The sequence below is a fragment of the Salmo trutta genome, chromosome 23 (assembly GCF_901001165.1).
Source record: "Salmo trutta chromosome 23, fSalTru1.1, whole genome shotgun sequence".
NCBI classification, from domain to species: domain Eukaryota; kingdom Metazoa; phylum Chordata; class Actinopteri; order Salmoniformes; family Salmonidae; genus Salmo; species Salmo trutta.
This window is the reverse complement of record NC_042979.1, coordinates 8,682,881-8,697,328: the sequence shown is the minus strand read 5'-3', so window position 1 is coordinate 8,697,328 and position 14,448 is coordinate 8,682,881. Positions and strand designations below refer to the sequence as shown.

Here is a 14,448-nt window from a genome sequence, read left to right as displayed (position 1 = left end):
ACCGGTCCACAGTGTGCCCTCTGCGACCACATGAGGTGCAGGAGCGACCTCCCCCTCCAGTCTTCCTGGCTGCTGCCCCCCTATCTCCATAGGCGTGGGAGCAGGAGGGCTGGAGGGTGGAATGAGCAGGGCCCGGGTCGGACGTCCGCGGGCGGCCAGCAGATTGTCCAGTCGGATGGACAGATCCACCAGTTGGTCCAGTGTGTGGGTCGTGTCCCGACAGGCTAATTCCCGTCGGACGTCCTCCCTCAAACTACAACGGTAGTGATCTATAAGGGCCCTCTCATTCCACCCTGCTCCTGCGGCCAGGGTCCGGAACTCGAGAGCGAAACCCTGCGCGCTCCTCGTCTCCTGCCTCAGGTGAAACAGCCGCTCACCCGCCGCTCTCCCCTCCGGGGGATGATTGAATACTGCCCGAAAGCGGCGGGTGAACTCTGGGTAGTTGTCCCTGGCTGAGTCCGGACTGTCCCACACGGCGTTTGCCCATTCCAGGGCCTTACCCGTGAGACAGGAGACGAGGACGCTGACGCTCTCCTCCCCCGAGGGAGAGGGACGAACGGTCGCCAGGTATAACTCCAACTGGAGTAAGAAGCCCTTACACCCAGCGGCCGCTCCATCGTACTCCCTGGGGGGAGCGAGTTTCACTCCACTGGTACTGGGGGCTGTGGGTGCTGGGGGGGGCGCAGGCTGTTGGCCTGCCGCGTTCGGGGGGCCGAGAGCGCGTCGGTCCCAGCTCTCCAGGCGCGCCAACAGCTGATCCATGGCCTTCCCCAGCCGGTGGAGCAGGGTGGAGTGTTGGTCTACGGTTTCCTCCATGGACATGGCTGGCGCTGAAGCTCCTGCTGACTCCATTAAGTTGAGGTACGTGATTTCTGTCACGGGCTGGCTCGAAGAACAACAGGAGAGGTAGAGTCAGGCGCAGGGACAGAGAGTTCGTGACCACACTTCTTTATTTGAAGCAACTGGATGTGGTCGTCAAAGTATAGGGGCGCAGCCCTTAAATATTCTGTGATGGTGTACACAAAGAAAATAAACCACTGGCAGAAGGAAAACTCAGTACACGTTCTTTTCGCACAAAAAACCCGGACAAGCAACACAATCACGTACAACCACATACATCCTACGCTAACCTAAATAACCCCCCCTTACTAATGACTAACCCAAAACAGGTGCGTGCCTACCTAGACCTAACCAAACTAAAGTGAAACAAAAAGGGATCGATGGTAACTAGTAGGCCGGCGACGACGACCTCCGAGCTCCGCCCGGCCGAGGAGGGGCGCCACCATCCGTCACTGTCGTGACAGTGTGAATACTTTCTGAAGGCACTGTAGGCCAACATTTGTAATGGTAAAGGTTTTCAATAAATTTCAGGTGCAGAAGACGCGCTCTGTTCATTCTCCAAATTCTGTCGCTAAGTGTATTTCATGATACTGGAGAATGATCTGATATCACTATATCCTTCATTTTTAAATCCAGTCAATAGAAAAAAATGCAATCAATTCTTGAATAGCATTTCTTACTTTGAGAAAGAAAGAAATAGTATTTTGTAGTTAGGAATAATACTCTCTAGGTGTCCTGTAAATTATTTTCCAGCCTAAATGTGCCTTTTTTATTACCACATCTGTCAATCTTATCGAATGTATAATTTAGGTCACCTGCTAATATAGCTAAAAACACCAGACTTTCCCCTGGTGGGATATACAGTGTATTTGGAAACTATTCAGACCCCTTCCCTTTTTCCACATTTTGTAACGTTACAGCCTTATTCTAAAAATGATTAGATTAAACGTTTTTTTTCTCATCAATCTAAGCACAATACCCCATAATGACAAAGCGAAAACAGGTTTTTAGACATTTTTGCTAATTTATGAAGAATAAAAACTGAAATACCTTATTTACATAAGTATTCAGACCCTTTGCTATGAGATTCTAAATTGATCACAGGTGCATCCAGTTTCCATTGATCATCCTCTATAAAAATGTCCCACAGTTGATAGTGCATGTGAGAGCAAAAACCAACCCATGAGGTCGAAGGAATTGTCCGTAGAGCTCCGAGACAGGATTGTGTCGAGGCACAGATATGGGGAAGGGTACCAAAACATTTCTGCAGCATTGAAGGTCCCCAAAGAACACAGTGGCCTCCATCATTCTTAAATGGAAGAACTTTGGAACCACCAAGACTCTTTCTAGAGCTGGCCTCCCAGCCAAACTGAGCAATCAGGGGAGAAGGGCCTTGGTTAGGGAAATGACCAAGAACCTGATGGTCACTCTGACAGAACTCTTGAGTTCCTCTGTGGAGATGGGAGAACCTTCCTGAAGGACAACCATCTCTGCAGCACTCCACAAATCAGGCCTTTATGGTAGAGTGGCCAGACGGAAGCCACTCCTGCTTGGAGTTTGCCAAAAGGCACCTAAAAACTCTCAGACCATGAGAAACAAGATTTTCTGGTCTGATGAAACCAATATTGAACTATTTGGCCTGAATGCCAAGCGTCACATCTGGAGGAAACCTGGCACCATCCCTACGGTGAAGCATGTTGGTGGCAGCATCATGCTGTGGGGATGTTTTTCAGCAGCAGGTACTGGGAGACTAGTCAGGATCGAGGCAAAGATGAACGGAGCAAAGTAAAGAAAGATCCTTGATAAAAACCTGCTCCAGAGCGCTCAGGACCTCAGACTGGGGTGAAGGTTCACCTTCCAACAGGACAACAACCCTAAGCACACAGCCAAGACAACGCAGGAGTGACTTCGGGACAAGTCTCTGAATGCCTTTGAGTGGCCCAGCCAAAGCCCGGACTTGAACCCGATCGAACATCTCTGGAGGGACCTGAAAATAACTGTGAAGCAACACTCCCCATCCAACCTGACAGAGCTTGAGAGGATCTGCAGAGAAGAATAGGAGAAACTCCCCAAATACAGGTGTGCCAAGTTTGTAGCATCATACCCAAGAAGACTTGAGGCTGTAATCGCTGCCAAAGGTTCTTCAACAAAGTACTAAGTAAAGGGTCTGAATACTTATATAAATGTGATATTTCAGTTGTTTATTTTTTTTATACATTTGCTAAAATTTCTAAAAACGAGTTTTCACTTTGTCATTATGGGGTATTGTGTGTAGATTGATGAGGGGGAAAAAAAACTTTTAATCCATTTCAGAATAAGGCTGTAACGTAACAAAATGTGGAAGAAGTCAAGGTGTCTGAATACTTTCCGAATGCACTGTACATTGAAATCAATGTGTATTTTTCACCATGTAAGGTACAATTAAACATTAGAAAACAGCCTTCTTGGTCCATGTGCTGGGATATAAGGGGAAGGGTGTATTCTTATTTATCAGGATGCCTACACCTCTGCTGTTACTACAGTTGGTGGCAGCATATGCCTCTCCAACCCAGCTCCTCTTTAAATGTTCCATTTCTCCTATTTTTAAATGTAACCACGTCTGCTGACATTCTCTTTAAGTGTTTGAGAACCATATGCTTTTCCCTCCCCGTCATGTAGACCTTGCACATTCCATGTGATAAGTTGGAATTTTCTATACTTGTATAGAATCAAAGTTAACCTTATCCGTTCCGTCTAGTAAAACATATTAGCTGACATGACATATGAGGGCAGTGGGCGTTCCATAGAATGGGAGGATCATAGTATTAATACATAGTTATTGTATACATTACATATATAGAGCGGTGTGGGCAAGTGGGCTGAGCAGACATTTAGCAAAAACACAAAAAAAGCATAAAGCAAAATACGATAAAGTTTTGGGTCAATTCCATTTTAGCTGTTTAATTTCGGTTTATTTCAATTCAGGACCTGCACTTAAAATGAATTAATATGGAACTGAAGCCAACGCTGCAAATGCGTATAATCAAACAATGTCTTCCTCTCACTTCCAGGTTCTTCTCCAGGAACAGAACATGGGGATCCGTTATAAGTTCAACGTTCCCATCCAGAGGACAGGAAGTGGGGACAATGAGGTGGGCTTCTCCTGGCACCATCTGGTCTGGTCCGACTGCTCCACCACCTGCGCTGGAGGTATGCGCTGCACCAACCACATGCCCATATATGGCTCTGACCTGGTCATTAGGCACCAAACAAGAGAAAACATTTTGAAACTGGGTACTTGAAGTTATCCAATCCTCCCTGTCCAATAAAGAAGCACATTTTTGCCTTCCGTTGCAAAACGTTATGGCTATGTTCAACATTGTGCCCTACGGAACACAAAACTGTAAATATGGAGACTGTGGGGAGCATGAGTTTAGGTGTCAGAGATCTATGGCTTTTTAAAAGTGCTGTTCTAGCTATCTGGTAATGGAATATGGTTACACACTGTCGACATTTTTATTGTTTTCTTTTCAATAACAGTAGCTTTCTCCAACATGAGATACATTGTGTCTTGTGTGTGTCTTTCCAGTCCGGACCAACCAATACTTAAGGAAATACTGGAGAATACTGTGGGGTAACCCAGTATGATAATTTCACATGGGTTTTGTAGGATCATAACTTTATTGCTTTCTAAATGTAATTTCAGCTTTTAAGACAAACTTAATATGTGTTTTCCATATTTAAACCAGGCACATGAATATGGTGTAATTTCTATTAATGAGCTGCTTTGCATATCTTCGGGTTAACCAGGGCTAGCTAGCATACAATCTGGCTTGCCAGAGATACTACGGTCTGCCGCTCCAAAACCCTTGTCCTACTGCATACTGAAACCTCCTAACTCTGAAACCACAGCGAAATGTCCACCACTGCCTCAAGAATGACTAAACCGACTAATTTTACCCCCAAAAGCAATGGGCTTTTATGAAGAACTAAATACGGTTCCTCTCCAGCTGTCGAGCACGGCCACTAAATGCCTGCAACATTCGAAACAAAAAACACATACGCAGAACTGAAAAAGACCCCAAAATAGAGTTGTTGAGAAAGGAGATATAGTATCACATAGATGTTTATACCTTAGCATTGTAATATGTATATGACCTTTTGGCTTTTGGGACTTCTACCAAGCAACAGTTTACAACATATCAAAATCAATACAACAGATCCTTACGTTTTGAATGTGGGCCTTAAATCATATGGCCGTTGGATTTAGCTGATGCTGCTAATCCTAACATTTCATTTAATGCATCTCAGTGCTAATACGACCTTTTAAAAACATCTTCTGGCATCCAAGGCAACTTCGCTACCCTCTGCAAGCGTGATACTTTAACACCAATCCATATATCAGCTGTACTATGGGTGTGTATGCCACTATACAAAGGAAAGCAGGCAGGCACCCACTCACACACTCTCTCTCTGTCACCTTACGCACACGTGCATATCTCCTTGCACCAGTCAGACCAGCATGGCGTTCACCTCGTCCCCAGGCTCAATTGATATTGCATATACAGCCTGGAAACACTGTGCAACAAAGTGAGGACTTGAAAGGGCGCGTCGGTTCAAATCGAGGCGGAAGAGAGCCTGCTACAGCTGTATTAGATGGGACAATGAAAATAAAATGGTCTATCACCGGGACCACCGATTTCCCCAACTCACCTCCTTGGTCAGTGTGCTGCTCGCACTTCGAAATCCAAAAGGGGAGGTTCTAAGGGTTCTGCTAGGTAGTGATGATGGACGGAGAGATCAGCCAATTAAAATCAGCGGTTGTTTCGTCCGCTCCTGCCACAGACTTCCAGTCATGTCCCGTTCTGAGGCGCTTGGAAACCAGATGAGTTGACAGAGCAAGAGCCAGTTGGTGGGCAAGATTAGTATGGTGTAGGTCCTAGGATATGTCCCATGAGACCCCCCCCACACACACACACACACACACACACACACACACACACACACACACACACACACACACACACACACACACACACACACACACAGAGAGTTGGGTGACAGCGATACGGTAGCCCTCAGACTCTGCGCCAGCAGCCAAAGTAAAGAGCTGCTCTGTAAAAGTGATTTTTACCAACATATCCTGTAAGGCACCAGGCATTTACACATCTGGGTTTACCACAGACTGAAACCATCCCTTACGTCTCCACCCAAACACAGACACACTGCACCGTATGGAGCTGCCTGCTGCACTCTGGTTCATGTGCAGGAGAATAAGAAGGTGATTTCGGTACTGTATTTTCTTACATTTTCAGGAATCAAAAGTTAATCAGGGTGTCGTGTGTGTTTTTGCTCCCCTTCTCAAGTCAGGGTTCCCAGGAAGTGATGCATCATACAGGAAGAGGCTGGACAATAACTGTGTGTTGTGTGTGTATGTGTGTGTGTTCCCCCTTCTCTGTTAGGTTCTCAGAAGCAGGAAGTGCTGTGTAAGCGTCTGGATGATAACTCGGTGGTGCAGAACAGCTACTGTGACCCAGACAACAAACCTCCGGAGAACCAGAGGTCCTGCAACACTGAACCGTGTCCCCCAGAGTACGTACAGTAAGACTTTCATCTACAATACAGTGCTATACAGGACAATACGCTTCAATTCAGTACTATACAGGACAATACGCTTCAATTCAGTACTATACAGGACAATACGCTTCAATTCAGTACTATACAGGACAATACGGTCCAATTCAGTACTATACAGGACAATACGCTTCAATTCAGTACTATACAGGACAATACGCTTCAATTCAGTACTATACAGGACAATACGCTTCAATTCAGTACTATACAGGACAATACGCTTCAATTCAGTACTATACAGGACAATACGCTTCAATTCAGTACTATACAGGACAATACGGTCCAATTCAGTACTATACAGGACAATACGCTTCAATTCAGTACTATACAGGACAATACGCTTCAATTCAGTACTATACAGGACAATACGCTTCAATTCAGTACTATACAGGACAATACGCTTCAATTCAGTACTATACAGGACAATACGCTTCAATTCAGTACTATACAGGACAATACGGTCCAATTCAGTACTATACAGGACAATACGCTTCAATTCAGTACTATACAGGACAATACGCTTCAATTCAGTACTATACAGGACAATACGCTTCAATTCAGTACTATACAGGACAATACGCTTCAATTCAGTACTATACAGGACAATACGCTTCAATTCAGTACTATACAGGACAATACGGTCCAATTCATTACTATACAGTGGTCATGTAAGGTATCTGCCCCCCCAGAGTATGTAAGACTACCAGTCACTCTCAACCAACATCACATACAATACCATGTAATACAATACAATACAATACAATTCAATACAATGCCATACAATACAATGCAATACAATACCATACAATACAATACAATACAATGCAATACAATACCATACAATGTAATACAATACCATACAACACAATGCAATACAATACAATGCAATAAAATACAATGCATTGCAATACAATACAATACAGTGGTCACGTACAGTACCTGCTCCCCAGGTAAGACCCTCAGACTCTATTAACCTAATGTCCATCTTGGAAAAGAAAGGTATCCTGCTAAACTATGCTGGATGGGTGTACTGTATGCTAACTTTGCTCACAGGAAGTACCAACCCTGGTGTTGGATCACTTATTACATACAACCTTTCAATGACACAACCAGAGACCAACTAATAGTCGATAGTGGGGGGAGTGGGTCCAGAAGACGACACAAGCATGTAGGTCTATCATAAGCTCTGGTTAAGACTATTTCGTAAACAAACGATAATGACTTGCTACATTCATTTGCCTACAAGGAGCCCCTTAGCTGTAAAATGTGTTTTGAAGAAAATGCTCAAATAAAACGGCAGTGATTTATAACTTCATATGTTAACTCTTTTCGAAGCTTGTTTTATGCCCAAGAATGAAAATGCTGAAAATGACCACCTGCGTTTAATTGCATTGGCTAGTTTACGCTATGAACCGTTGACGGATAATATACGCACGAGTGTGTGTGTCCGTCTCTGTGTGAGTGAGTGAGTGGTGAGTGCACGCAAGCATCCTTGAGAGTGTGTGTCCGTGTGTGTGTGTGTGTGTGTGTGTGTTGTGGCCAAAAACGCTTAGCCTCTCCGCAAGGCCTGAGGGAACGGTCAGACAGAGTTCAATCATGTCTCAGATGTTCAATTGGGAAAAAAAGGATTAAATACTTTTGGCCTATGGGCTGAAGCCATCTGCCAACAGTGATGTGTGTGTGTATATTTGGGTGTAGACGAATAAGTCGTTACGGTTAGATGGGCATCTGTAATGAACTGATATGGAGCCCGTTCCTGGCTTCACTCAATGTCCAAGAAAGCTATCTTTGAACTCATCAGCTCACTCCATTAAAGGGCCAGGTTGACATAGGAACAAACACTATCTATGAGTATTCAGCTTGTTAGTGGATTCCTTTTTTTTCTCTCTCTCTTCTCAGACAGCCCTTGTTGCCCGTTGCAGTATCTAAGTGAACTGCTACAGTTTTTCAATCAGGAACGCAAACATAGTGTCCACAGTCAGAGAGAGTACTGGATCGACATGAGCGTGTGAACATGATTGTTTTAGAATACCCAGCGTGGCATGGGCGGGGGGGGGGGGGGATGGAAGGCGACCCAGATGTTGGGAGACAATGTTAATTCTCTGTACATTCCTGTGGAATGACGTAAGATGGATCAGGAATGTAACGTCTCCCAGTCGCTGGATGGCTGTGTTGGCTGTGTACTGACAACATGTTGTGTAGTTAGAAAAATGTGTTGCCCTTAAAGGGAATTAGTCTTGGCAGCGCACAGGAAAATATTTCCTCCAGAGTATACAATTGAAGCATATTATCCAATTTCTGATACTGCATAATACTGGGGGCCATATGAAAACTGATCTAATCCATATGGCTCCAATGGGACTGTCCTCTTAAAGTGACAGTTCCATTGTTGTTCTAATCCAGTTACTGTTAAGCCGTTGTTGTAATGTTGGTGATCGTGCTGTTATAGGTGGTTTATCGGGGACTGGTCGGACTGTGGGAAGACATGTGACGGCGGGATGCAGACTCGGACGGTTCTGTGCATCAGGAAGATGGGTCCTGCTGAGGAGGAGACCCTGGAGGACAGCCACTGTCTGACGCACCGACCAATAGAACGAGAGGCCTGCAACAACCAGTCCTGCCCCCCTCGGTGGGTCACTCTGGATTGGTCAGAGGTAGGAGAAGGACTGCCTCTTTTTACATCCCAGCGGGAAAAACGGGTCATTTTAACCTGTTTTGTCCACTGGGATTGCTTTGCGTGACCGCAGTAGTTGTAATAGGGAACTAGAAATGTTTCATCTCGAAAAAAGTCAAAGGTGAATCGTTTTATTGAGCTTTTCTGTTCTTCCTTCTGCTCCCAGTGCACACCCAAATGTGGCTCTGGGTTCAAGCACCGCATTGTGCTGTGTAAGAGCAACGACCTGACCAAGACCTTCCCGCCCGCCCACTGTCCCTCCCACAATAAGCCCCCCGTCAGGATCCGCTGTAGTCTGGGACGCTGTCCGCCACCTAGATGGATCCCAGGGGAATGGGGACAGGTAAGATTGGTTCCCCCTTCAGAAATCATTGCTTCCTTTCACTTTTCCATTCACTTTTCATTGCTTCAATATGTCTTGAGATGAGGATGTCAACATGTTTGTACCAAAGGCAGGTAAACTAAGCTATTCTAATATGAACAGACACCAAATCCCCTGTTTTGGTGAACAGCCAACAGAATTGATGGTTTAATCATAAACTGGGGTCCCTAGAGAGCTGATCACATCTGCCTGTCCAACCTGTCTGTCTGCCTGTGTGTGTGTGTGTGTGTGTGTGTGTGTGTGTGTGTGTGTGTGTGTGTGTGTGTGTGTGTGTGTGTGTGTGTGTGTGTGTGTGTGTGTGTGTGTGTGTGTGATTGTGTGCTGTGGCCCCAGTCAGATCTCAACCATCCCATCAACACGTGTCTGGCCCCTGTGCCCACCGGGCCACCAGGCTTACCCTCCCTTCAGATCAGGCTCTGATCCTCACATCCCAGCCGGCATGTCATCTCCTCCCAATTAGACTGCCTTTATTAGGGCCCAGGCCGGCCCTGACAGATGGCCCACGTCAATGGAGGGTCTTAAGTGGGATTTGAACCAGTGACCTTTTGGCCTCCGGCAGCGAAACCGGGGAGTGAAGCACGACCTTCACAACAAGCTGCCCTTTCTATGGCTCAGGGAGAGGAGAGACAGGGGGGAGAGACAACAGGAGTGGAGAGGGTGAAAGGCGTAATTATAGAGGGGGAGGGAGAGGGAATGAGAGGAGGGAGAGAGGAATGGGCCAATGGGAGAGAGAAAGTAAGAGAGAGAGAGAGATAGGTATATATATCTCTCCTTGGCCAGTGCGTGAGAAAGTCCTTGGTCCAAACAAACTTAAAGCTGTGGTGTTACTGGTATATATTAGACCCAACAACCCTGTTGTTCGATGGGCTGATTGAAGTGGGAGCACCGGGTGTTGTTGTTATGAGAACCTGGGACCAGAACCCATGACCTCTAACCTCTAACCCCCCCGCAGTTCCTTTAATACCACAACAAAGTCCACCACTGCAATCCCACCACAACCTGGTTAGGCCCCTAAATAACATCCAGGTATATCTAGAAGCCTTCTACTACAGAACCTGACCAGAGAAATTCTCTCGTTATAGACAACTAAGAGAAGGGAAAGGGGGATAGCTAGTCAGTTGTACAACTGAATGCATTCAACTGAAACGTGTCTTCCGCATTGAACCCAACCCCTCTGAATCAGAGAGGTGTGGGGGGCTGCCTTAATCAACATGCACGTCTTCGGCGCCAAGGGAACAGTGGGTTAACTGCCTTGTTCAGGGGTAGAACAGCAGATTTTTACCTTGTCAGCTCGGGGATTCGATCCAGCAGCCTTTCGGTTACTGGCCCAACGCTCTAAACACTAGGCTACCTGCCGCCCCAGAGCACTACTACAGTACAGATAATAACATTGACAGGAGAACTGTTATGATGGACTGATAACCCTGGCTGATGTACAGTAGTTAACTAGATGTTTCCAGCTGATGCAACTAACTGCATGTCTCTTGTGTCTATAGCTGGTCGTTACCATCACTCTGTTCTAATGTAAACCAGCTGACTGCAGTCTGACTGATGCCCATTAAATAATTACTACTGTATCACATTCCTCCCATAATCGTCTGTGCATGTAGAATGTTCATTCTATTTATTTTCACGTTCATTCTATTTCTCTGCACGTTCATTCTATTTCTCTGCACGTTCATTCTATTTCTCTGCACGTTCATTCTATTTCTCTGCACGTTCATTCTATTTCTCTGCACGTTCATTCTATTTCTCTGCACATTCATTCTATTTCTATTCATGTGCATGTACTGTATGTTTCTGTGTTCAGACTCAGTCACTTAAACAGTTCAGGAAGCCCATTCTACTTACCTTGGCTTTTCAACTCTCTCTCTCTCTCTCTCTCTCTCTCTCTCTCTCTCTCTCTCACCTTGCTCTTAATGGTGACTTAATAGGATGAGCTACTGTGTCCGTAGCGATTAGTCAGACTCCCTGAGTGTCTGCCGAGAAGGCCCCACAGGGGGCAGTGAGAATCTGCACACTCAGACTAGGCTAAGCTAAGCTTGGCCCATAGAGGTAACCTTTTGGTTACTGGCCCAATGCTCTAACCGCTAGGCTACCTGGCTCCCCATTTTCATTAAACGCCATCAACATTACACCGCCAAACAGCAGTAAAGCTGCATGACTGTGTATATGACTCAATTACTATAGGTTATAACATATGGGTGTGAGTTTTAACAGTGTGGCTGTGTTGAGGGTTAATAACTCTGTGTCTTTTGACTGCAGTATGTGATTAATAATGTGTGTGTGTGTGTGTTTCACCACAGTGCTCAGCGCAGTGTGGGCTGGGCCAGCAGATGCGGACTGTGCAGTGTCTCTCCTACACGGGCCAGCCCTCCAGTGAGTGTACCGAGGGCCTCAGACCCACTGCCATGCAGCAGTGTGAGAGCAAGTGTGACGCCATGCCCATCGCCAACGGTGACGGTGAGTACAGAACACACACACACACAGAGCCCTCACCCACCAACCAAGCCGTATGACCTGAACACGGTGGGGTGACACAACTCTCACGGAACACACCACATTTATCTCCCCATTGAGGTTGACCTGGCTGCGGATCAGAGCAGCCTGGACCCTCGATCCTCTGCCTGCCATGATGGATGTGTGTTAGGATGCCTAGGGACAGGCCCAGGCAGCACGCTGATGGGTGGAAACGCTGAGCAGGGCAAGGGGTGTGGAGACGCTAACGGCTAATGGGGTTAGCTTCAGGCTCATTGTCCCGTACAGACAGACAGAGAGACTCGGACTACTACTACAAGCCCACACTCAAGACAGACGGTAATGGTTGCTTATGATTATTCATCTGTGAAGGAGCATAAGAACCAGGTTTCTTTTACAAAATCCGTTTTACCTCAATGAGACCGACCTGGATTGATACATACGATGTAAGAAGGAAGAGAAAGGAGCTGATCCTGCACATACCGGTAAGAGTAAGAGCTTAGAAAGGCCGAATAATAGTCCTTTTCAGAAGACGGGGCCAACGTGATTAACAGAAAGGTGCTCATGTGAAGTGAGATAGTTCTAGATGTTCCTTTGGTATGGTTTGTCCTCCTTACTTAATCATATAGCACACATAGAGAGGGAGGGAGAGAAAGGCGGGAGCCTTACAGCAGGCCATCCATCAGCTGGGACATACCACTACCCAGCAACACGGAGGGGAGATTTATTAGGGCTGGTTGTTGTAAGAGACAAGAGAAACTTGGAATATTCCACAGTGTTACTCAACCTTATTTGTTCCAGGGACAGGCTCGGAGGACCGCTCATATTAAATCTAACAGCACAGAAAAAAAATGTATGAAATTGTATGAAATGTATGCATTCACTACTGTAAGTCGCTCTGGATAAGAGCGTCTGCTAAATGACTAAAATGTAATGTAAATGTAAGCTAAGACCTGACTAAATAGGTGTCAGACAATTATCTCTGGGACCGGTGCCGGTACACCTGCAGGAGGTTAGAAACACTGGTCTGGAATGCATTTAATTCATTTGAATCGAACAGCAATATTACAACATGGATGCACACATACACGCACGTACACACAGACACACAGACTCAGACAGACAGACAGACAGACAGACAGACAGACAGACAGACAGACAGACAGACAGACAGACAGACAGACAGACAGACAGACAGACAGACAGACAGACAGACAGACAGACAGACATATACACACACACAGACATACATACACACACACACAGACATACACACACACAGACACAGACATACACAGACATACACACACACAGACACAGACATACACACACACAGACACAGACATATACACACAGACATACACACACACACACAGACACAGACATATACACACAGACATACACACACACAGACACAGACATATACACACAGACATACACACACACAGACACAGACATATACACACAGACATACACACACACAGACACACACACAGACACACACACAGACACAGACACAGACATATACACACACACACAGACATATACACACAGACACACACATACACACACATACACACACACACACACACATACACACACACACACACACACACACACACACACACACACACACACACACACACGTGGCTCATAGACATTGTCATTCCTCTCCTCTTGGTCTTCTTCTTTCCTTTACCTTCTAACTTTTGTATTTTTCTCTCCAGAATGCAAAGACGTAAACAAAGTGGCCTACTGCCCACTGGTGCTGAAGTTCAAGTTCTGTGGCCGTGCGTACTTCAGACAGATGTGCTGCAAGACGTGCCATGGACGCTGACCCACTGAGAGAGAGAGAGAGAGAGAGGAAGAGAAGGAGCTGGAGGGGAAAGAGAGAGACAGACAACGGGAAGAGTGAAAGAAACGCAAGACCAGTAGAAGAGGAGGAGGAAGGCGGATTAGGAGACACTGGGACGAGAGAAGAAAAGAGGGATTTACCCGTTTGTTACACCTGCTACCCCCTCAAACCCCCCCCCCCAACCCCATCATCACCGTGGAAACCTAACCACTGCTCAGCGGACAAGCTGACACAGACCTTTATTGCTGTCACTTCTGTGAAGTGGGAACCTTAGAGGATTATTGTTACTGATCTTATTTTTATTATAATAATAATAATTAATATTATTTTGATTATTTTATTGTCGTCTGATTGTTGTTCGTTGTTCGTTGTTGTTGTTTGAATCCAAAGTGCTGGACACATCACACATAGAGCGGAAGCGGCGCAGGGACGTAGGGAGTAGCCACTGGAAGAGGAGGAGGAGGAGGAGAGGAGGAAGGAGGGTAGCTTACAAAAATGGAGGTGGGGGGGTCGTAATGGTGCTGTGCGGACAGACGGACAGACTTTTGCTCCAGTGCACTAGCGTGCGCGAATATCCCACAATTTACACCGGAGCGCTCCCACATC

At 46.0% G+C, this 14,448-nt stretch overlaps 1 protein-coding gene across 1 annotated transcript in view; it reads left to right on the top strand.

Annotated features, from left to right (window-relative positions):
• LOC115159229 (A disintegrin and metalloproteinase with thrombospondin motifs 6) overlaps positions 1-13,966 on the top strand; it is a gene marked incomplete in the record, with an annotated part of 225,356 nt that extends 211,390 nt beyond the window's left edge. The window contains 6 exon segments of the mRNA XM_029708726.1: positions 3,891-4,029; positions 6,282-6,411; positions 8,903-9,107; positions 9,294-9,470; positions 11,816-11,972; positions 13,715-13,966. Of these exon segments, the coding sequence (XP_029564586.1) occupies positions 3,891-4,029; positions 6,282-6,411; positions 8,903-9,107; positions 9,294-9,470; positions 11,816-11,972; positions 13,715-13,824 (918 nt within the window).
• Between the last annotated feature and the right edge of the window lie 482 nt (positions 13,967-14,448).